This window comes from Athene cunicularia, assembly GCF_003259725.1.
Source record: "Athene cunicularia isolate RWA chromosome 14 unlocalized genomic scaffold, athCun1 chr14_part1, whole genome shotgun sequence".
Lineage (NCBI taxonomy): Eukaryota > Metazoa > Chordata > Aves > Strigiformes > Strigidae > Athene > Athene cunicularia.
In genome coordinates this window covers 4260716-4286053 of record NW_020799118.1, presented here as the reverse complement: position 1 = coordinate 4286053, position 25338 = coordinate 4260716, and the positions used below count along the sequence as shown (strand labels likewise).

The window sequence follows — 25338 nt, the reverse complement described above, 5'->3', positions numbered from 1 at the left end:
TTTCCCCCCCCCCCCCCCCACCAGAGTTCTCTACCACAGAAGTGTGGCCTTATTCTTTGCAGGACTTGACTTCTCTGCAAAAAATGCCCCCTACAGACAACAAACATCCAGATAGCTTCCCTAACCTACAGTAGTATTTGAAACTCCAAATAGAATTAAGTGTTTCTAAAGCAGCCTGCCAAACATGCCACCCTACATGTACTTTCTGTTTTGAAGCTTAGAAAGTCATCCTGGTTCAGATTCTGCTGTAACATCTGCATCAGTTTGTTCTACAGGAGTGGCTTTCAGATAAAAGAGACAGACTTTCAGAGGCAGACTCTTTTTTGGCAACTCTTCTTGGCAAAGTATCAAAACAATCCTGTAAGTTGGCTAGCAAGTGGAAGTAGCATCTTTACAGCTTAGTAGCTTTGGCATTCTCTCAATGACCCAAAGTATTTATCCATTCTTCCACTCAATATCAAACAGTTGGGGAAAAGAGTATGCAACATAATTAGATAACCATTCCAAAAGATCTGCAGAGCCAAACCTCAGTTATTATGCCTAACTGCATTTAAAAATTAAATATATGCCCTTACAGCATATATTTTCCTCTCCAGGAGTTACTTCCATCTTTCTAGAGCTGCATTCTGCTACTAGTAAACCAGCATCTAATAAAGGGTCATCCTCCAGTCTGAGCTTTCTGATGCATGGAGTGTCTTCACATCAATATTGCTTCCAGATGGGTATCATTTTTAAGACATTCATGTACCTGACTTCACAGTATAAAATTAAGCTTTCATCTAGTTGAGGACTAGACTGACCTCCAGGGCTTCATATTTTCATAAATCAAGACATCAGTGGTAACATATGAAGTTTTCTTCCTCATAGTCTAACATCCCATAACAGTAAGGCCCTTTAGATTAGTAAAATCTGTTCTCATTTAAATGTATTAGCAACTTATTACAGCCCCAGTTCTGTAACCTGAAATAACCAGAAATGTAAAAATATTTCAAGTAATATTTTTCCATTTATATAATCATAATCTCATGTGACAGAAGAAGAATTCTGATGTTTTGATGGGAGTAAAGGTACTGCTACATGCAAATTGTGAAGGAAAGCAGCCAGAAGATTTGCAGAGCCATTTCCTATTCACTAATTTGCATCCTGTATTTACTGCTAGAGTGAGGGGAGGAGGGGAAAGTGTTAAGACCCCACTTTAAATGTTGTATGCCATAAGAATAGTGACCCCAAAAAACCCATAAAGCTGTTGGCTTCAAACTGTTAACATTTAGTCATGATAGTTTTATCTGATCTAGTCAACCCCCTTTATAATGCAGGTTCTCTAGTCAAAGTTGAAAAATTTAAGGTTTTACTATTTCATTCCAAAAAAAAGGGAACATTTCGATCATTTGACAAGCAGCTAATAACCTAAACACAGCTGATGTCCCATGTTTTAGATATACAATAATTAATCTTTACACTTCCTCCTCCAGGAAATTTGTCAGAATAGTAGTAAGCTTGGAATGAAATAAGCTACTTACAGTCTGGTCCTTCCAAATTGAGATATGGTATGTCCATTACTCTCATAAGAAATAGCCTGAATGAAAATGGAAAAGTACCATTAGCAAATTTCTGCCTAAAGACCTTTTAATAAGCTTTCCTTTTTATAGTTTTTTAGATGTTGCTTCTGAAGAAACAGAACTAATCATCCCAACCGTATCTTAAGTGATATTAAAACAAACAGACCCTCTAAATCCAATCCATTATCTAACAATCCAGATTCAAAAAGTTACTTGGCATCATGCTAGTAATTTTACTTATTGAACAAAACAAGAACAAAGAAGCCCCAAACTGTTACTGCTGAAAACAATTAAAACAAGTGGGGAAACAAACATTTAGAAAGTAGCAGCTCTGCACAGCAAGAGCCACTTACACAGTGGATAGTGCAAAAGCTGTCATTCTAAATACACACATACGTTCCCATTTTCTGAGCACTGCATCATGCTTTAGGCAGAATGCATCTTAAAACCCTAAAACTGCAAAAGCCATCATGACACTTCAGTGGAGATAACCAGGACAAGTCATTTTCCCTTTAACATGTAACTGAAGATTTTCTCAAAACATTCAAGAAATGCCTTCAATAAAAGCTCATAATCATCTGTGAAAACTATTTATCTCCAAAATAAGAAGCCTAAAATCCTGTCATGGGTATAGATTCCACATTGCTGTTACAAAACATTTGCTGTGTATTGTGTTCACTGGAGAGCTAAAATAATTTTTCTATTTTAACTTCAAAAAGCTTCTAAAATACTTATCAGACAACAGTTTCAGTATTCAACTAAGCAAAAACTGATATAAACAGCTCAAAAATATTTTAAGGGTGCAAACGATTCTGTAAATCCCTAGAGATTCTTTGTATCATACCACACTCACTATTAATCTTTAAGAGTTTGAATGTTATGTCCTTATGGTTACTTGCATCACTGAAAAGTCTACAGGAATGAGGTTGATAACTTGTCTTTAAATACTGAGAAGAAAATAAAACTACTGGGGAGAAAATATACTATATGACGGGTTCACATGTGAGCCAGTTGTCTTTAGTGAACTGGCACTACTTCGAATACACACCATCCCATCTAATTTCTCTTCCTCAATCTCGAGGAAGATACAGTAAAATGTGCACTGTGTCCCCCTAAGCACTGCAGAACCTAAAAGGAATTTTATCAATAAAAATTAGAAACATCAGTATCAATTAACTTTAGAAATTTTAACAATTCCAGCATAGCACTGAACAATGAAGATATTTTACTAAGGAGCCAGAGTTTCTTTTTATGTTTAGCCTTAGGTGTCATACTCCTATAGCCTTGGCTTCACTACAGCCATCTGTATAAACAGGACTGGAGTGGCATCTTGAGAAGAAGCCACAGAGTTTCAGAACACAGCTTCCACAAGGAAACAGAGAAAAACATCCTTACCCTGACATCTCCTAGAGATCTGGGGTAATACTGAGCTATTGTTCAAAAAAGAAACAAAACCAAAACAAGTCATCCACCCAGAAAACCACAGACAGGAGACATGGTGATTAAACCATAAGAATAACCCTATGAGATGAAACAGCAGGTGAATACAAAGAGGGACCATGGGACACATCTTCCAAGGAGGAATAGAAGGGAAGTGACTCCATTCCATCTCTGCTGGAAATCATCAGGCAGGATCATACCACATCACAGAGCACCTAGCTGGGCAAAAAAGAAGTTGCAGGTCTGTGATCCATGCTTTGCTAGAGTCAGACACGGAGTCAACAGACTTCAGATTGTTGAAAGATGCTCGGTTCCATTTATTACTTATGATTTGTGCTCATGTCTTCATGTGAAATAACATCAGTGTCACTGTTTGTAGGAGCCACAGCCTTCTTCAGACTCCAGAGCAGGGGATAAGCATAGGCTAAATATGCAGTATGTCAGCTAGTCAGTAAAAGCAGTTTAGTCTTCACTGGATGAAGGATGTCCATCACCCATGCAGGATAGCAAAATTTTTGGGGAAAAAAAAAAAAAAGACGACAGATTTGGTTTAAGTTGAGTTATCTAAAGAAAAAGCTTTTACAGAATTCTTGGAATGAGCTACTTTACAAAGTAAAAATAAAAAGTTTATTTTTAAAATAAACTAGTTTATTTTCCTAGCTAGCAATTCTCATGAAAATAAAGATGAAGTTTACTAAAAATACAACAAAAACTTCTGGGGAGAATACTAGTTAAGATGCCCTCCCCCAGGTCCTACCATGTTGAGGAAAGCAATACAGTGGCCAATAGCAGGAACAGACATGCCAAAACCACACATATACCTGACATTAATTAAGGTCAGGTTTTTATCCTCTGAGACAAATCCTACATTTATTGTTTGGTCAAAGAACTGTGTCTCTAAACAGCACATACATGCCCAAATACACACACTCCCTAAAGAGAGTATAAATATTGATTTTAATATTAAGTGCACTTAAAGTACACTACAGCAGCAACTACATCTTGTTAGCACTAATATCACATGGATTATAAACACTGAGCTGCAGCATAATCCATAATTAAGTATCCATAGTTATGGTTATGATTCCTCACCTATCTGTGGAAAATTTAAATCAGGTTGTTTTGTATGACAACATGAAGCTTACTTTATATGAAATTAGCTAGATTCGTGAAGCTGCAGCTATGACACTGCTTTTCACTACATTACTTCACAATTATTTAAAAGCTATACTGACCAAGCTAAAAAAATGCTATTTCCTACACTGCTTATAGAATACAGCCTGTCAGAGGACAGAGGTCTATTTCTCCATATACAATAACATCCTAGGAACTCAGGTATTTTGAAGCAGCCACTTGGAAGACAGTTGTTTCTGTGGCAAGTCAAGTAAAACAAGGAGAGCAAAGACTATGATCATGCCACTTCACAGCAAGTGAAGCAGTCTCAAGCAGTCAACATTCTTCCTCTGCACTGGGCTAGGATGAAAGCTTTCACAGCTGTGTAGAGAAACTGATCCAGCTGGAAAAAGAAAAGGCATCTTTTTAAACCCAGATGAGTTTACCAGTCAAGCTCAGTCACTAGTACAGCCACATGTGACTGAAAGCACAAGGACAGCAATTGTTTACTCCTACAATGCGATTGAAAAGTTACTGGTCAAACTGCAGAAAAGCACAGCAATGTTATTTTGAAATAATTTTGCAAAGAAAATTAAATAAATATAGAAAAGCAGAGGGAGAAATTAACTGATTTGCAATACATGCCAGAGAACCTAGCTCCCTGGAGAGACATTTTCCACAAATACAGCACAAAACCAAGCTATTTGCACTAAATTTTGGGTTCTGGTAACCCTTTGTATGAAAAAAAAAAAATCTTTTGACGATAATTTATATTTCTAGAGACTATCATGTTATTCAGCTCAATAAACACAGTGTTTTCATTTCTCTACACCTCTTTCACCCCCTGCCTCCAGCTACATCAAAAAACCCAAGCCCCAACATTCAAACAACCCAAAGAGATCTAAAATAAAGTTGTCATTAAAAGATTGGGAGGAGTTGAGGGGTGAAGAAATGCATGGAAGAAGAGAAGATATGTTGCTCTAAACAAAACAGGTCAAAAAGTTTCCAATCAGCTCCAAAGTATATAACACAATATAGCATCCAAATTATACACATAAGAGTTTAGATATTATAATATAGTAAGTCCTATCATCTCGACTCATAAGTGTTCATCAGGGATTACTCACAGCAGGTTGTTCACATGAACATGACTTTTCAAAGATGTTGTATAAACAGTGAAGCATAAAGATTACAGAAATGCGTCTCTGGAATTCTTGGCTTATTGAGCTGTTTATCATATAACTTACTACATTATGCCTAAAAGAGCCAAACAACCCTAAGGCAAAGTTTGTTTTTAATCAGTTCCACTCTTACACGAAGTTGAAAGTACAGATTTTACCTATGTTCATCATGAACCTATATGAACATTAACCTATATGCTGGCCACCATTCTTGAATGGCAAGCCAGGAAGTTCTGTAACTTTGCTGACATAATGAAAGAGGTCAAAATAACTACTGAAAAAAGTATTACCTTCCTTTGAAGGCTATTTTGTAAATTTCAAAGCTTGATTTTTCAATTTTAAATTTACTCCCACTGTTCACATTGGTGACAAGTCTATTCAAACAGAAAACATTTCCAAAATCTTATCAGGCACATCAATCATGTAGAAGTTCAATCTTGAAACTGTATTTAAATATTAACACCTAGGATTCAGGTATCTTGAAATCAAGACTTTATAAGCAACCCAAAGAATCATAAAGTGTTCTGCTTTAAAGAATACTTTCAAGGTTATCTTGATAATAGTTCAAACTGAGAACATTGCTTCTAAATAATTGACTTATAATAAACTACTCTGTTCTGCTTCTTTCAGGAAAAACTTTTGTGATAGATAGTATAACTTTCATTTGTTTAGCTTACTGTTTGCATGTTGTAGTTTGTGTTTTGCTTGAAGAACATGACTACAGCACAAAGGAAAAGGTTTCCTTGTTCTGACTGCTGCCCACAGGATCAGGTAGAACTTCTGGAGGAAGGAGGAAGATAGTTTTTTTTCTCCCCAGGAGGAAGAGAGGATGCTCAGCTAGGGAAAGCTCCTAGACCACAAACTAGAGAAAACTAGGTGTAGCAGGAAGCTAGCTGGCAGCCCAGAGCATACCTGCAAAAAAAGCCCCAGAAGCAACATACTCACTAGGGACCTTAAGATAACTATGTGAATTGCACAAGCCCTGGATGCTATTTACAGGTGCTAAACAGACCAAGTGCTGGAAACAGAGATCTGGTCTGCAATGACATACCAAACAGAGCAAGAGACTTGTTCATTTAAATATCTAACAGCTCTGATGTCTGACATGTACTTAAGTATTTTTTCTTTTTTAAAAAAATAATTAAATAAATAGAGTTGTCTTATTCTGGTTTGTTGTTTTGCATTACAGTACAAAACCTAGCTTTAAAAATACAAGCCTTGACCTGCTCACTACAAGGAAAAGGTGAGACGGTCTCATCTCCAAGCTCTGACTGAGGTGAGGTCACAGGTGTTAGTTAGAATATGGCAAAGCTTCTAAGATCACATGGAATGTCTTCCAAGTTCCCATGATTTAAAAATAATACACACCTTATCTGAAACAAGAAGCTACAAGTTGTGAATAATGACAGAATGGATAAACTTTTCTTGTAAACAGCAATTTTTAGTTCTTGCTTAAAAAAAAACCCAACATTCTTCTCCCTACAATTTTTTGTAAACTTTCCCTTTTGTTACAGTTAGGCAGCGTTATCTCCGAAGCCAGAACAGACACAGCAGGCTTCCTCTCGAAACACTGTGAAATGTCACTGTTAGAGGAATATCGCATTTGAAGTACACAACTTAACTTGAAAAGCTAATTTCATGTATTATTGTGACAGTTTTAGAAGTTTCAGTTTGTACTTGTTGCAGTTATGCATCCCTAGAAAGAACTGAAAGCATTTTGCTTGATGACTGAAAAAATAGCCCCCACAATTGGCATCTACTAGTTGGCATGTGTGTGTGCTCGTGTTTCTGAAAACAACCCTGTGTTAAATCCTATCTTAAAATGAAATTATGCTGATCAGTTGTATCACCACCTTCACATACAAATCAAGTGGTCACTGCAGGTCCATGTTCAATCTAAGGAACATACAATTTATAACGTCTGCTAGAATATTACTGCCTCACATGTCTGAGTGTCAAGAGAATCAGCTAACTGCTGTCACTATAGTATTTTGGTTTCCAGATCACTGAAAGCTGAAAGCCATTGATCACAACTATTTCCTCATTTGTGTGAGCCATCTGAAGCTAAAATAATTAATTTTGCCAACTCCTATATGATAGGATTTGAAAGGATGGCATTTCTCCTGAATTTAAACAGACTAAAGCACTAGCAGCTTTTTCATTTCAACTCATTTCCCTTTATGACAGGTTATACTATCTTTAGAAACTTTATAAGGTAAAATCTACAGATTAAATATACAAAGAATCAAATCTGTGCATAAAGACTTCTAGATTTCTCAAGTCTTTCTTCAGTTTGTTCAAGTAATCAGCATGAAGATCCAATTCAAAGCAAAATACTGATCATACCATCATCCCATAAAGTACTAATCACACATGGGTTTTATGCCTTCTTAAAAATGGGTTACCTGTTAATGTTAATAGCTTTGTCTAATTTGGATTAATCTTACAGTAGGGATATTTTGTCTTTTCTAGACTGTTTAGCGTACTCAGTTTTAACTATCACCATTTTCTGACAGTGTCTTACAGCATAAAGGACACCTGACCAGTTTTCCTTCAGTTCCACTACTCCCAAAGCTTACTCCAGAAATAATTTTCTAAATTGTAAACATATTCTCAACGCTGGCATGGACAAGGCCATCAAAGCAGTCCAGGTACTCTTCGAAGTATCCTTTTACAGGTTAGAGAAAGTAAACCATTCTTTTCAGAAGGAAAGGTATTTACTTTAAAAATTATGGCCTCTCTGCAGCATTACCAGCATGAACCAGAAAGCCAGTCAAAACTGAAGTGTAAAGAAAAATGCAGTTAGCCATTAATTCTGAGGCTAGAAATATATATTCTAAGGTTAGTGTTTTATTTCCATGTTTCAGCAGGTAGTTTAATACAGCAGCTACTTACTTGTTAAAAAAAGGTTCAATAAGTTTTGATCTAGCAGACACGTGATTTTTCGGAGGACTGAGGAATGAACCTGATGAATGAAGAAGAAATTCAGTACGTAAAAAAGCAGCTACAGACAGCACTAAGGAGAAGATTTGAAAAAAAGACTACTTAGTTACCTAGGAAATTAGCCATGGAGATGAAGCACAATCCAGTAATGTAAGCATCATATCCTGCTTCATGAAGTTGTTCAGAAGCTGTATCATAACTTGGAAACCCTTCTGCACTTTCTGAGGAGAAAAAAATAATTTGTAAACATGTTGTCACAGACATTAAAGACAGCCTTGTATGCTTGCCAACACACTTATTTTGTTGGAGTATAACATCATTTGGGTAAGTTTTTCAGAATTTTCAGAATTTCTCCTAGAACAGAAACTCCTTTCTCTTAAAAAGCTATTAATCCACAGACCTACTTTGCCAAAATGGAGTACTGATTCTAATACAATGACAGCAGGATTCCCCACACAGCATATTTTTTCCCCTCTCTTGCATTTAAAAGAACACTCAGGCTAATTGAAAACTCTACTGTTAGCCTGTTTGCTAACCATCCAATTGACCTATGGTCAGACTTTTCAAGGTATATAAATGGTGAAGATGGAACTAAGTGATGAAAGGATGTCTTTATTGACAACGTTATTTACAATCATGCTTGGTGTTTAGGTGAAGACCGTGAGAAGTATCTGAAAGTGGAAACCTTAAGAGGCACTTCTCTGAAGTGTCCAAAAGTGCCCAAGTCTCAGAAACAGAGAAATATGTGCATATCACACTTTTTTCTTTATAATTTAAATTTTTCCCACTTCCAGCATCTAAGTTATTTCACCTCTGTAGCTAGTTTCTCAACCTGTAGAAAGCTGGCTCATTTTCCTCCAGAAGCCATACTGAGAATAGGACTGGAAGAACTGTTATTAACTGGTTAAATTAACTGTTAAATTAACTGTTTAAAAAGCCAGAATCGTGACTCTTACATTAAGGTACAGACTGAAAAGTGAACTCTATAATTCCACTTAATTTATTGCATTCAACTTAGCAAATGAAGATAACACAATGATGAAATATACCCAGGATTTAAAACAGTGATAAAGAAATACTAGCATAACTTATACAATTGAAATATGTAAGCATACCTGTTAATTTTGTAAAAAGAAATTTTGTAAAAAGAAACCTGAATCCAAATTTTTATATCTGAAACTAGAGTAGGAAAACATCAGGCCTTTTTTCAGATAAGCCCTTGTAATATTTATTTTTAAAATAAAGTTCAGATTCAGACAACTTTAAGCTATACTGGCTGTGTTGAAAAGGACATTTCTTAGCGCTTAATATTATTTTTTTAAAAGATACATATCCAAAAGAAAACATAATGAACAATTAACAAAAGGCTTCTAGTATTTTTAAACATGCTTTGCTTTGGATGTTCTCAACTACATTAATCATCTCTGACTGAATATTAACACTGATTCAATTAACCATTATGATCCTATTTTGCTCAAAAAAAATAATATTGGTAAAGTTATTATTTTATATTACATCAGCAAAAATAGTACCTGACAGCTGCCAAATTATGTTACATCCTGAGAAGCTACAGAGGATACAACACTAAGAAGTCTGCATGCAGTTACTGTGCACTTCATAAGCGTAGCACTGCTTAGATCTAGGCACCAATAGCTCCCGCCTGTTGTCCAAGATTGTAGATTATCCATCTTATTATCTCTTCTGTTACTACAGCTTAAGTGCATCTGCTCTGCACATTCAGCAATACAGAAAGTATCACTCGTCTTGTTTTTCATTAAGCATTGAGCATTTCCTTCCAGCATACTCTACTGTTCAGCATCCCTTTTCTAAATCAGCAGCTTAAGAAAAATTCCAGAGCCTTGAGATAAGCTTGCCCTTTGCTTAGATAGCCTTTAGTTCACCTCAAAGCAAAGAAAGTTCTAAAGGAACTTTAATTTCTAGAACACACATAACTAATCACTACTGTGTAAGTCTTCTTGATTATGTTTGTCCAAGTGTTTGTTAGAGTGCTCCAGTTTTGATCCAAAGGACAACAATAACCAAACAAAACAGTTCTAAAACAATTTCGAGTTACTCAGCAAAAATCAATCTAAAAAACAAAGATGGTGATGAAACTGCTGTTCACCGAATACATCCATTCTTCTCTTATCTGAAATGAAATGGAAGGATTTTTGCTCACTTCCACTAATAGTTCTAAATACAACTGCACTATACTATATGCACTATTTGTTTAAAGTCCCTTTTATCAAAACACTAAGTATTAACAGGGAAATTTACTTTTCACACCAAGAAAAAAAGTAATCTAAACACTCTCCTTTCTCTGAAAGGGGAAAACATTTCAGAAATAAGACCATTTTGATATATATTTACCAACTTTAGGAGGGCTGAATGGAACCTCTTTTAAACGCTTTTCCAGTTCTGCAAGGGACGTATTATTAATGATCTCCTGCAAGAAAAGACACCATTAACTCCTAAAGCCTAGCAAATTTTCCCTGGAAACTGAAATCAAATAGGATAAACTAAATATTTACTGCTGCCATCTTCTGTTCTCTAAGGATATATACACAGCTTCATTTCACACTAACACACCAGAGAAGTCTGTCAAGACAAGTTTTAAAAAGTAAACTTGTCTCACCTGCAACATGAGTCACAAGCATTTATTAATACTTTTCAGAATTCTTGATGATGAATTACGCCAAACTAATATTCCTCTTTGAATCTGGTTCCATGCATGGTACATGTGGCAGGGGAAAAGGCAGCACAAAGAGCAAGGCAAAAGTATCCTAATACTGACCATAATGGTTGAAGATATTCAATGTGAGTATTGAAGTGTGTTTGCTGACTGGACATTCTTGTGAAGTTTTATAAGTCTAAATACCGCTGATTTAAAGTAATAAAAGGACAGTGAAAGAAGCCTGACAATTCAGAAAGCTGCTTCTACACTTCAACATAGCTGAGTTGCATTACTGAATCTATATATGCATACTTAAAACGTATATGCTCACAATATGCATATATAAAACTCAAAGATACACAAATTATTAATTTCTTCAAACCAAAATTCTTGAAGTTCTTATCAAATATACTCTGACAATCAGTACAATGGGGAAAAAAAAATGCTGACTCAATAGCAAGGAAATAAAAAAGCCTCGGACAAAGTTTCTTGAAGTTGTCTGAAATCTGAGGACCAAATTTCCTTTGGTTGTAAATCAAGACAGTTATCAAGTCTGTTATTTGAAAAGTTAGCGAGAACTCAGTACAATGAACAAGCTCAAATGATGCATTATATTGGTATACCAAGGCACTCCTGGTAATAATAGCCTAAAACCCAAGCATCTTCTGTAAAAGTTACAAGTATCAACAGAACTGTACCAAACATGAAACTTCTTCACGATGTTCAGCACTATTAGTTTTCAGAGTACAATACAGCAGGATGCAAGAAAAACCTGAATATATCTACTAAGTACATTTTAATGAGATTTTTCTGTTATGCAATGCTCTGAAGTCAGAGAGGTATGCAGAAAGATAGATGCTGCTTCATCAGCATGTTTTTTTAATTAATTCATTCCAAAGGCACACAAGAGAGTATGATCACTTATCTCAATACTTCTTTAGAAGAATAAAAAACCTCATGTTGCAAGAGGTTTTAAGAGACACCTGTAATTTTTTTCCTCCTGCTGACTACACACTGAACAGCAGGTCACAACAGAAACTAATTATGATGTTCAAGCATCTTTTTCTAAACAAAATTAAGTCAGCATTCAGAATATTCTAAAGCTTTGAGTATACAAGCAGCCTCCAGGTCCTATTTGTTCATGAATACCACTTTTTTTACTCCTGAGGAAAGATGCAGTCTTGTGCTAATTTACAAGACAAAAAGTCTGCTATTCACATTTTAAGTCACATATATGGTACCTATTTTGGAATTCAAAGCTAAGTTACCTTAAAACTGCAAACACAAAAGTCACTTGTACAAAAGTAAAAACTCATATTCTAAAAGTTTAAGTTTAGATAAAGTAGGAAGAAAAATAATTCTTTTACAGAAAAAAGGAACATCACAGAAAACAGTTAAGACATTTTTTCTCTAAGAAAAAAAATATCATTTGTTTCAATATGCACTTAATACAAACTTGTATCTTCAAATCATTCTATAATTATATTAACTTACCTTAAAAGGTTGTGTACTTGCCATCAGTTTAGTATCCAATAGCCTAGAAACAAAGTAAGAATTAAAGTTGAAATGGAAGAATGTCCATTTTGCCAAATCCTCAAAAATGTTTTGGTGTATTAGCTGGGAAACAACAGTTTCACCCTACTAAAAAATTACTCTCAGATCCTAGAGTAGCCAAAATATTCCTTGGCTTTGTTCAGCAATGAAAAAAGACAGCAACTAAGCAACAGCAAGGGATGTAAACAATAAGTAGCAAATAAATCTTGTTCCAAATGTAGTGCAGATTTGAAAGACCAAACATCATGCCAAAAAAAGGGGGGTAGCAAAGCTGCATCTCTTGCCAAGTAGAACAATAGCACTGTTGTTCTGAAAAAGAGATGCTACAGAATACTTTCAAAAGCTGTATTTATCTAACTTGTTCCAAATTTTATTTCCAGTAACAGCTAGGTTATGAGGCTAAGACAAACAGTATCAGCTCGCTAAAGCAATACTAAAACAGTTGAAAGTTTGAACTAAGCACTTACCGGGGAAAGACACATGATGTTACTTCCTTAAACTCGCTCAGGTCCTAATTTAACATTAAACCAGAAGATAAAATCCAAATAAATTAAGCGTTTATCAGTCTCTGATGATAGATAGCAATAGCTACAATTATTCAATCACCTTCTAAAACTGAGATGCAGTGACTGAATTCTCACCCCCTAAGAGATGTATTTGTCAGCATTACCATAAATAACCACCTGCAACTACACAGAACCACAGACTAATTATTTCATTCATAAGAACAATGTTATTTCACCTCCAATATCCTATTATATAACAGACTACCTCTAATTCAACTAAGCTTTCTACATGAAGATTTAACAAAACAAGGCAGTAGCCCGGAAGTAACAAGCATTCTTTTTAAAATAAATTTCTGTTCTTCTTAATAGACCGTCATACGCTTCCATTCACAAGAAAATTTGGAGACTAAAGGTAAATACATTAAGGCATTTATTTCATCATCTGAACACTCAGAAAATTACTTACATCAGGTAGGGGACAATAGAACTGATGTATGGTATGCATAACATCCAGCAGCATATTGTGCCCAATAACAAGCTTGCCCTGTGAAAAGAACATTAAATGTCAATTACATTTCCAATCATGGCCATGGCAAGGGCACCGTGTGAAAAGCACCTATCCCAGATGCCAGCCAAGTGCAGCTGGGAACAACTACAAATCTGACCTCCCCACTTGCTCCCTGCCCGCCCCACAGACTCCTCCATTCTCTCAGAGCAGCCACTTTTTTCCTCTACTCTCAACCACTTACCACAGCCTTCAGCAGCAACTTCAAATGTTGAGAAGATGCACTAGAACAGCTACTTACAGCTTGTTTCCAAATATAATCTATTTAAGATTGAAGTGATTTCTCAGCCCACTACCTTTTAATTTACAGCTTGCGCAACAACTCACAAGATATTCTTTACAGTTATAATATATAATAGTTATTAGGGGCATGATCTGGCTTCTCAGAGCACAGAACCTTTCATGCCAGATGTACAAGCAAGTTCCTTCCTGAAAAAGTACAAGAAATTTTTTAAACGTTAACTTCGATTGACTTGACATGACAACCTTTTCTGCTTCCTCGCATCCTCCATTTGTTAAACAATATGTATACGTGTTTTCTTTCTACAAATCAGGCCATAACAACTATGTGAAAATAACTGGGCTAAAGGGGACAGATGGAAAACTATAGCCTATTTTAACTATGAAGAAGTATAGAAGAGAACCAGATGACCTTCTCTGATTAAGCCTTTAACTGCCAGAAAAAAACCCAACAATCTTTGAGACAGAGAAAAAAAAAGCCCTCAAAACTTATTTATTTAAGAAAATCTTGTTAAGAACACTAAGAAATTGGTATTGTTGACTCGTATGGATAATGAGGTTGTTTGTATCATTAGTTTAAAAGCTTATTTAAGCTACCACATTCAACCATTGTAAAACATGAAGCAACATCAACTTAAAAACAAAAGGAGAAGCCACTTTAACTTGTATTTCACCTTATCCTCAAAAATATAACAGCAAAAGAATTCTTTCTTTGAATTAAATTTTTTTTCTTACAACCAAAGGTGCATTAAAAATCATGTTAACTTACAGAATTAGCAATGGCATGAACAACTCTGGAAAATCCTACTGCATCATTCAATTCTTCCTGTAAGCAAAGATTCTGACATTAGTAAAACATAAATACAAATATTTTCAAAACTGTACCTGCGAACTGGCACACACATCAGTTTGGCTTAAACTGTTTCTTGGACATAACCAAGAACAAACCACAGAGGAAAGAGCAACATTTGGAAGATAACCAAGGTCAAACCAGGATGCTGCTGACAGAATTCCAGTTTTATATGTAGCTCTAGTCCACAGTAAAGTAAAAAAAAAAAAAAAAAAAAAAAAAAAAAAAAAATCACAAGCTGTTGTGGTGGGTTTGACCCTGACCAGAAGTCAAACACCCACTCTGCCTTTGCTCACTCCCCCTTTCCCTGGGGACAGAGAGGACAAAAAAAAATAAAAAGCTGCATGCACAAGCAAAGCAAAAAGGGGAATTTGTTCACCACTTCCCATCAGCAGGGACTCAGCATGCTTAAAAGGTTTCTTGGGAATATAAACACCACAACCATGAACATCCCCTCCCAACCTCTTGCCCACCACCTCAGCCTACTTGGTTTTAGGGGAGGTTGGAAAAGAGAGAGAAAGCCTTGACAGACTGCAAACGCTGTTCAGCAGTAGCCAAAACACTTGTATGCTATCAACACTGTTTTAGCCACAAATGCAAAGCACAGCAACCCATGGGCTGCTACAAAGAAAGGTAACTTCATCCTGACCAGACCAATACAGCTGCAGTCAGTTCATTGTCAATATACTATCTTCAACAGTGCTCAACAGCTATCAGCCTGCAAACAGCTCAAGAAGAAATTAAAATTAAGCTACATATTTTCGGCCATATTTTTACCTACATTGTCATAAAATGCAACAGGTTGAATCCCGATTATTTCTGTTAAATCAGATAGCATTTTTATGCTATCATTGACACTGAGGAAGAAATATTCTTCACTACTTATACAAACAAAAATAAGAAGTATTATATAATATTGTATCTGTGTAATATTGTAGTTGTATAATGTGAGTTACACATTTCAAACTGACTCAGATTGGTTTGGGGGGATCTGACTACAGCATCTATTTTAGTTTCTCTGAATTTTTTGTAACATTTTTCTTTTTCAGGTCTAGGGACCTGCCTTGCATTATCTGTGTTCAACCAGAAGTGAAATTCAGTAAAAACATTCACTGTTATTTTAATTCAGCTCAGAATGCCACAGTCAGAGTGAGTAATACACTTATAAAGATTGCTTCAGAAAAGTCTACTGTAGTAGCAAATTGTCCCTAATTCGCCTTTTAGAAAAAGTGATGTCACGTTAGTTGAGCTCTGTTAGACAGCCCTTCCCTCTTAACAGGCATTCTACATGCAAGTATTATTTACCCAAATCAAACTGGCTTTATCTTGAAACACATAAGCACAAATCACAAGTATGATCAAGAATTTCCCCAATTCAAGTCTTCTACTTCCTGAAATTTGCGTCAGACTCACTAAGCAAAAATAACCAAGTCCCATAAACAATGATGAGGGTGCCCGAATATACCAGAGACAACATTCCAGTCAACTTGTCACTACAGTAGTCACGCAGCATGTTTCCACCCAGAAAAGTCAGATGACATATTAATTGTACAGGACACTAACTCTGACAACCAAGAGCAAGCAAGTTCCCTAACAGAGTACTACTCCAAGGACAGATTGTGAATCCAGATAACATGAAAACTTGAGAATTTCTGCAAGACTTTTTGCAATGACTGTTGTTATACAGCACTAACAAATACAATCACCGATGTTTCCTATTACTAGGCCATGCCTCTCTGATAGAGCAGATTCATATAAGGAGGAATTCACTGCTCCAGAATACTGATTTGGTATGCCACAATTACTCCTTCACAGTTTTGTAGGGTGTCTTGCAATTCTTCTTGTTCTACTTCAAAGCCTAAAGTTACCTGATAGAATTTGGAGGATCAGTTTCAGACAACAGGCACAGCCAAACAAAAGGGAAACGCTACCAAACCAAATCACACAATTCTGCACAGCTGACTGAAACCACAGATTCTACCCCCCCCCTTCCTTTCACATAAACTAATGAAATGGAACTTATTTACCTGTTCTTTTGCCTGTTTCTGCTGTTCTCTTCTTTTTCGTTCCTCTTCATTTACCTTACTAATAGCAATGTATCTCTCCTTCTAAAATAAAAAATGAATAATTGGAGGAATGACTCTGAGAAGTTCATATTTAAGACCACTACAAGTTTCTGTAAATTTACATTGTAAAGAAAATTAAGTCATACCTCAGCCGCAGTTACTTGGCAACATGACTGTCCCTACTGTAAGCACCACTATCACCTACTACACCAAAAGCCTACTTTAGAAAGTTGTACTAGATTCATCCACCAAACCTAACTTTTACTAAATTCACTTTCTACTTCTGAGGAAAGGTTATCAGCATTTCCTTGTAAGTAGCGGATTTCAAATATCTTTTGAAGCAGAGATTTGTACTGGGAAGTGAGAATACAGCATGTCATGTAACTATTTTTCCTCTAAGATCAAGATCTACTTTCCACCAATACTGACTGTCAGATCCACTACATCTTAAAATACCTTTTAGTATCCTTTTAAAAAAATAACAATATTAAGCCACACAAATACATGCTTACACTTCATATGTTGGTCAGATTTAATGTTTAGAAACTAGTTCATTGTATTCCATTGAAAACGTTTCACATTTTGCATAACAAAACTCAAGTTAGACATAAAAGTTTGGGGATTTAGAAAGATTAAGTACAATTTCCTTTAAACAGAGCAAATTTTACAGGCAGTAACGTGCCTAGTTACCTTATCTGACTCCAGAGTTTCAACATGGATACCTTTAGGATACCTACATCAAAACAAATGAAAAACAAATACAATTAGTTATTAATTTGGCATTTAACATATTGAAACCACAACAGTGATTTAGTAATTTAATGTTTCATTACTACAATGTCTTAAGTGATAAAGAACTATTAAGAGTTCCTTTTAACTTTAAACTAATTGAAAATTTGAACCAAAAGCCTAGTTAAATTGGCCTCCTTACATTACCTAACAATAATTATCACTAAAATGTATTTTCTTATGCAATTTCCTATCCTATTGTCATGAAACCTATAACTTCTTATTTTAGCAATATCAAGCAAATATCATCTAGATGCTTCATCACAACCTAGAATCATTGCTTTCAAGAAATCCAAAAATCAAAACACTGATGAGAAAGCTCTCATTTACTTGCAGCCACAAGACAGCTTCTTTGGTGATGGCATGCCTTTAATAGGTCCCTCATTCTAGGATTTATAAACAACCCTGAACTTCCTGCTAACAGAAAGCTCTAATAGGAAATATTAATACAAATGTCATTACCTCTGCTACAGGGTTGCATCACTCCACCACAATCACATTTAATTACCAAAGTACTACCATACACAGAGCATCCAACTGATAGAAAGGTCAGAGAATATTGTCTTCCACTGCTTAAACAAGTAGAGATTACTCTAATCTTCCCATTCTAATAAACTCACCACAATTATATAACCACTGCAGAAGCAGTATGTTTCCTTTGTCCTCTGGCTACTACTAAATCTAGTACTAGGGAACACATAAGAATACGATTGTGTCCTCTCCACCCTGATTTCTCACACAATTTGGAACCTGGACCTCATTTTCAAGCTGCTTCATGTCACAGACCTTGGATGCATCACTGTTGCACAACAGAACACCACTTCACTAGAGAAAATGACCTGTGAAGAGTTCAGGATGCAAGGGCAATCAATATCCTCACTGTTTGCTGCTTTAATTATCTCCATGCTAACTTCACAATTTTGCCTTCTCTCACCAACTTGCACACAGAGCGCACACAGCTGCATACACATAAAACAACACAGCCAAATCTTAAAAAAAAGATACAACTCATGAACACACTCTTCCATCCACTAAGAGAAAATGCATAAATAAATGTCAAACATAATACTACGTGTTACTGGAATCTATAGATATTCTATCGATATATCAAAAAATTCACACAGAAAAATTCTTGAAAACATTTTTCAAATTAGTTCTCAAACTCACTTCTTGTGATTCCATTTTACAGAGAGCATCTTTATTTTATCCACTTCCAGTCTAAGTAAGAGTGCCATACTAGTGCAACACTGAATTATCTAAGTGTGCATTAAAAAAAAAAAAACAAAACAAAACACTATTTCCACCGTTTTCCACATTTTACTAGTGCAGTCAGAAAAATGAAAAAAATCTCTACAGCCTTACAGTTTCTTCTAAGGCCTTAAGGGTTATATTCAGGCAAAGATAAGGGATAAAGTAATCCAAGAAAGGAGATAATTACTACTAGAGCTAGGATTTTTACGTCATCAGAAATGCTTATACTTGGCATCTGACAGAAAACTATAAACATGCCAGTACCTACTATAGAGCTAGTAGTTTTCCAAGCCAAGCCCACAATCTGTGAGAGCACATGCACTTTCTACTCACTAAAAACCTGTCAAGTCACATTTGTTAGTTAAATCTAGGCTATGATCTTTTATTCACAGATTTTAGATTAAGAGTGATAGAATAAATACTGAGCTTTAAAACATTCAGATGAATCACCACAAACCATTTTAATGCAATTTATCTCCAGAACATAATAAAAGGCTTCTCTCAAAAGGGAAAAAGAAAGTCTAAATTCACCTCTGAGGTTAAGTAGATCAGATCTTACCCAGATTTCTTACCAGAAATACTAAAAATATGCAGTAAGGCAGTATTACCAGCAACTTACTTCCAACTCAAGGTCTGATAAATTAACTTCCTCTGAAATCTAAAAATCAAAAAGACAACTGTGTTACTAACACTCCTCTTACAAAAGCATTTCAAAGTAATAATCAGCTAAAGCTGGCTCCGTGTTCATTTGGAGAAAGATTTTTAAAGTGTAAGTTACGGCTACCAGAACCTATAGGCTTGGAAGGGTTTTACTAGATTTTCTTGTTCAGTTGCCAAGCTGTAACGGCATTTACACCTTTCTGCACATTTATCCACATATCCTGTCATGAGCAAATAATCTGTAGTCATGATTACTGAACACAGATACAGTGATGTTACCTCACCCCCAGCGATACAATGTTCTAGCATTTCTAAATTCAATTTTTAAATTATTTTTTAATTAACTGTACTCTACTTCGGGAAGGAGACCCACTAAAAGCAGTTTCAATACACAGTGTCAACTATGGATAACTTATAGCTCAATAGATTTGAGAAATGTGTTTATAAAATGCGTATCCAATGCTTGTGAAGCACTTCAGCAATAGTAAAAGGGTGTTCACATATGCAAGACACTTCTTGGCTACACTTAAGTATGTTGACACTACATGCAGAAGTTATGGCTCATAAAACAAAGTATGACATCCATATAAATTACCACGTTGTCTCAAACTTCAGAGATTAGTCAAACAAATTCTGCTACACTTAACCCAAGTAAAGATATTATTCTTCCTTGTCACTCCCCTAATTCTATATGGCCAAAATAAATAAGTTTTTTAGAAAATATGTAACTTCAGAAACTGACCCTGTACATGGCTCCAGTTCCAAACTTTCGTTTTCTTCATTCTTTAATAAGTCTTCTATCTGTTCCCTGGAAGAAACAGATTATTTGCTTCTATAGTTACTGCTTTCTTTTTATGTTTACAGCTGTCCCCATAAGAAGACACTTCATAATAAGAAAACACTTCATAACAAAACAAGAATTATTTCACAACTAGTGAACTAGTAAGAATAGCTTCAACATATGAATATGTCACTATCGCTTTATGTTTTAGTTTCAACAACATCAGAGGATATCTAACAATTTTACTTACACTACTTTCTCAATGAATTTTTTCTGATCTTCAGGAATTGTTACAGGACACTTTGTGGCATTAGGAGAAATGTATGACAGAGATCCCACACCATTGGCCTGAGAACGTTTTTCATCATACTGTTCCCTTAGTTGTCTTTCTTCTTCCTGATTTAAATATGGAATCCCTTGAAAATAAAATTTAAAAAAAAATTAAATACATTTAAAAGCTTATCATAATTAGATACAAATTAGGGATGTATGATTCAGCAAAGTCTTATTACTAACCAAGCATCTGCCAGTGTTATACACCTAAAGGCTCAAAAGACATCCTTCCCTTTCAGGCATCTGTTCTAGACCCCATTGTTCATCTGTGTCTATACAGGCTTCCTCCTAGCACATGCCAGATTAGCTGGTACCACTGGACTCTTTAAGAGCTGTATATCTGCACAAGGCAGGAGCCTGAGGACTGCAGCGCTGTAAATCACGGTCACAAAAATATTTAGCACTCCCCGTTTGCTATCTGCATCACTTTAATAATAGACTGTAGCAGCGCCTATTACAATGCACTGATACCTTTTTCTAAAATATTGCTATGATCCATTACGCTGCTACGTAACTTGTGACTATTTGTTTAGCCACGAAACATAAATAAACAACCAAGCACTTATCTAAACAGGAATTCTATTCTGTTGAACCTATACAGTGAATTTTTGGAAAGGGAGTAACTATCAGCACAATTGTAGATGGGATAAGAATAATTCAGAGAACTTAATTATGTATTAAAAGTATCTTATGAGTGGCTGCCTTTTTTTTCAGAAAATTAAGAAAGATGTCATGATAAATTTTGCAGAAATCGAAAGAAAGAACACACTAAAATAACTCACCATTGCGAAAAACTTTATTAAAATCAAATCCTTGGTTTGCTAAAAAATCTATACTTGAACTCTGTAACAAAAGAAAACAGCTTACAATTGGCAAGAGCATCTGTGGCATAAAAAGATCAATTCAGTTGTTTTTCACTTTTTAAGAAATTATACTAAGTCCAAAGCCAACAGCAACTAAGCTTGTGACCCTAAAGAAGCCACACAGAGTTTAGGCTATGCTACTTTAGTTATTTATTTTCAACTTCCATAAAGTACAAGAACAATAAACACACCGAAGGTATAGATGAAAGAACAAGCTGTGTGGAGAGAGGAAACTAAAGAAAGCAAAATGTGGTTCAGGAGAACAAATCCAAGACCAGAAAAATGCTGGCAATAGCCCGGGAAGCAGTGAAAGCAAGATAAGCAGATGGAAATAAAGGATCAAACAGAAAAAGCAAGGGAGCAGGAAGTCAGACAAGAAAGGAAAAAAAAATAAACAGAATCAACTTGCCAGGTTTGGAACATTATCTCCAATTCCAGAAACCACACAATGTAATGTATAACAAGATTTAAAAACTGAAGTCAAAGATATTCCCTTAAAGCTCATTTCTAGAGATTGCTCTCAACTGACACTTATTTCTTTTATAAGAAAAAACAACCCAGAAACTTATGTTCTTCTGCCTTTTAAGCTGTTACAAAGACCAAACACTTCTCCCTCTACAATGATGTAGTTTCCTGGAAATATTTTTTAGAAGTTTGCTGCAGGTATACCTTAATCAAACAAAATCAAACTTGTTTTTCTACTAACCTGACAGACAAACTTGACATCTGGTGAACTTCTGTTAAAGGGTTTTGGAAAAATATAGAAATTAAATGACTTCATTATATACCTGTGGAAAAGATGAGTTGCCTGTCAATACATCTTATCAATACCACTTCAGAAATTTCTCAATTAAGAAAACAAGTAATAAGAGAGTAACATACTTTTCTTCTGTGTGATCATATTTAAAAGTGCAAAGGCCAAACTGAAAGAGCAAGAAATCCATGGAATGCTGGAAAGGAAAGGAAAACTTTGCATGAGAATAAAAATCATACATATTTAAAGATAACCATGATGCATCCACAATAAATATGATTTCTCTCCATTTCCAAATTAAGCAAACCTGAATCTTCTTTACCAATGTTTTCTGTGTTGGTAATTTTTAAACAAATACATCAGAGTTTTTTAACTAGCTTTCACCCCCATTTAATCATCTCACTAGTGCCCAAAGATGATTTGTAGTATGCACTTTCATTCCTTAAACAGACAAGAAATTAGGGAAGTCCCATCTCTCCACCTGTTGCTCACACACAAGATACTGCATCTAAAGCAGCTGTGAGTCTCCTTCTCAACATTCATTTACATTCCCCATAGGGTGGGAGCAGGCTGTGATGGACACGAGCTGTATCTAGTTTTCAAACACAAATAATAATACATTTAATATTCTTCTAAACCATGCAGCTAACAGTGGAAAATGTGATAGAGGGACTAGCGTAATCACTAAGCGCTTTATCATCACGTCCTCTAGTATTTCACAATTGTTGGATCAATATTGGAAGGGTTTAACACCACTGCAAGTGTACAAGGAAATAAAGCAGCACTGTAGTTTCACTGAGAGTCTCATTGCTCTGAGGGCCAAACACCCATTTTAAACACAAAGAACACATAGGATTATTCAATTCTATCATAGGAAAAAAATAACAGGTGGCAAGAGGACATTTAAAATTAGTCCTCTTATCCTTGACTACAAAGATCAAAAATAGCAATAATCAAGTTAATTTATAAAATATCAATAATCAAGTTAATTTATTAGCTGGTAAGAGTGAAGTTTTAAGAAGGTGACAACCAAGAATTTGAGGCTGGCTTCTGATACACCAGACCTCTAACAATGAGCACAAGACTGCCCGTGCTGGAGAGCCTGAACTGCCAACTACCCTGAAGCGGTCAAAGGCTCATATTCAGCCAGATGAACAGAATACAGCATCCTCTGGCTTCTTGGATGCTCTTCAGAGACTGGTCTCTACTTCCATTGTCTCCTTTAGTGTTTGGGGGTTTGGCTTTTCTGTTGTGTTTTTTTTGGGGGGTGGGGGTATTTTTAGCTACAGTCTCAAGTTTTTGCCATTTGTTGTCCTCATTTCTCAGTAGAAGCACTAACCAGTACTTGCCTCATCCTAGAGCATCTCTTAACAGAACATTAGTAAACAGCATTTATTGACTGCTTGGACACTTCAGGAAACAGCATGTGCTGAGTTACTTAGCATTTCTCTTTTCTGATTCCTTTCTCTTATGGGAAAAAAAAAAAAACTCAAACACAAACCCCACAACCCAAGACACCACAGTTTTGACCTTTTAACCCTCATACACAATATGCTGTTTCCTGTGGTCATCTGGCCAGTTTTCAAAATTCTTTCCACACCCTCTACGACTTTGTGTACATGTTGCAGAGAGGCAGAGGTGGCTGCTGGCATTTTGTTTAGGGACAGTACATGCTGGCAGGTGGATGTAGTTTGGGAAGGACCCTAGTCCTGACACAGTTTCTCTAGCACTGAATTTCTCTTGCCCAGTACCCCTCTGAATTGATAAATTTTAACACTCTCAACATCCTTTAACAAGTTCTACACATCTACTAACTCTTGTTTGAGGAATCATGTCTGTCTGCTCTGATCATGACTTCTGCAAGTTTAATGCAACACTCCCCAATTCTTGTGTTAGTAGAGACAATGAGAAAAGCAATCCCCATGTGCTCTACATAACTCAATTTTACAAATGTCTCTCATATTTCCCTACACTGTCTCTATTCTCAACTAAGGAGTTCTAACCTTTTTCCAGCATCTTCATTACAGTCAAGGTAAACACTTTACCTTTTTAAGCTTCTGGTACCTTTCTTCTGGAGTGTCAAAGCCATTGGTTAATGCACTAACAGAAGGCCCATCACTGATCCCTGAAAAAGCAGAACATATTTTGCATTGGGTAAGCTTTCAAAATTAGCCACAGCAATGAAATGCAACAACTGGTAATTTAAGAAAAATATTTTCACTTAAGGTGCATGTCAAGTTGAGAAAGATTTTCTAAGCATGCATGTTACCGTAAAAGCCACCCAATTTAATGGTAGTGTTCTATCAGTAAAGCTCTGCTGCTCTGGTTCCTACTCAGTGTGACAGTAACGTGAAAAGATCTACTAGCAACAATGTTGGTGGGTCTTTACAACACAATGCAGGACCAAAGTCAAACTAAAAGTGTGAAGGGTGCTGTCCACAGATTTACTGAATTAGTCACCTTAAACAATACATACCAACCACCATATATCTATAAGCACCACATCTAACAAAACCAAACCTCGACCACATTTATGTTTCATGGTTGACTGAACTCTGTATCCCAAAGCTAAAGCACTTAAGGTATCTCTCTGATGCACAGTCCCTCTGGGTTTTACAAACACAGCTCTTAACTGCTGTCTTTCCTTTTCCAAACACTTGCAAGGCCTCCCTTATTTATTATAATCTCTTTCTTTGATGACACAAAAAATCACCTTTTTTTTTCCTAGGCTGCAGATGAAAATCAATTAACATGTTAAAAGATTACTGTGGGCAGGGAGAAGCAGCATGACTATGACGTATCGTTATTTGATCAAAACCTTTCCATCGCACATAGAAGAAGTGGTTTAATCATTTTGTGCTGCTCTTAGCTATAGCTTTTTCAAACCAACACTGATACATGTTACAACTCGGGCACCTGGGACCCTGCACAGGCACCGCTAACAGTCCCCAATCACAAAACAGGTGCGACTGTACCTGAAAACTCCCCATCAATGGCCAGGAAGTCCGACTCCTCAATAGCTTCATATACTTTGTTTAGGTTATCCTTAAAATCTGCGGGTAAAGGGTAAAGCACACCTGAGACTACTAACGACTTCCTACAGCGGCTCGCCACCCCTCAGGCGGGCAGAGCACCTGCCAGCGAGCCCAGGGCCGGGGCCGGTGGGGCCGGCAGGGCCGGCGGGGCCGGCAGGGCCTGCAGCCCCGGGGCCCGCCC

At 36.1% G+C, this 25338-nt stretch overlaps 2 protein-coding genes across 2 annotated transcripts in view; one reads left to right on the top strand and one right to left on the bottom strand.

The window, feature by feature from the left end:
- PARN (poly(A)-specific ribonuclease) overlaps nucleotides 1-25207 on the bottom strand; it is a 61987-nt gene extending 36780 nt beyond the window's left edge. Inside the window, exons 1-18 of the mRNA XM_026858823.1 lie at nucleotides 25098-25207; nucleotides 24168-24247; nucleotides 22251-22318; nucleotides 22075-22156; nucleotides 21288-21348; nucleotides 20423-20588; nucleotides 20134-20199; nucleotides 19351-19389; nucleotides 17382-17424; nucleotides 16653-16733; nucleotides 14545-14601; nucleotides 13437-13514; nucleotides 12932-12975; nucleotides 12405-12447; nucleotides 10607-10682; nucleotides 8347-8457; nucleotides 8189-8258; nucleotides 1521-1576 (exon numbers count right to left, since the gene is read on the bottom strand). Coding sequence (XP_026714624.1) covers nucleotides 1521-1576; nucleotides 8189-8258; nucleotides 8347-8457; nucleotides 10607-10682; nucleotides 12405-12447; nucleotides 12932-12975; nucleotides 13437-13514; nucleotides 14545-14601; nucleotides 16653-16733; nucleotides 17382-17424; nucleotides 19351-19389; nucleotides 20134-20199; nucleotides 20423-20588; nucleotides 21288-21348; nucleotides 22075-22156; nucleotides 22251-22312 — 1135 coding nt within the window. The 5' untranslated portion in view covers nucleotides 22313-22318; nucleotides 24168-24247; nucleotides 25098-25207. The remainder of the gene's footprint in view (nucleotides 1-1520; nucleotides 1577-8188; nucleotides 8259-8346; nucleotides 8458-10606; nucleotides 10683-12404; nucleotides 12448-12931; nucleotides 12976-13436; nucleotides 13515-14544; nucleotides 14602-16652; nucleotides 16734-17381; nucleotides 17425-19350; nucleotides 19390-20133; nucleotides 20200-20422; nucleotides 20589-21287; nucleotides 21349-22074; nucleotides 22157-22250; nucleotides 22319-24167; nucleotides 24248-25097) is intronic.
- The window catches only part of BFAR (bifunctional apoptosis regulator), a 10735-nt gene continuing 10471 nt past the window's right edge, over nucleotides 25075-25338 (top strand). Inside the window, exon 1 of the mRNA XM_026858820.1 lies at nucleotides 25075-25085. The gene's annotated coding sequence lies outside the window, so the exon portion shown is untranslated. The remainder of the gene's footprint in view (nucleotides 25086-25338) is intronic.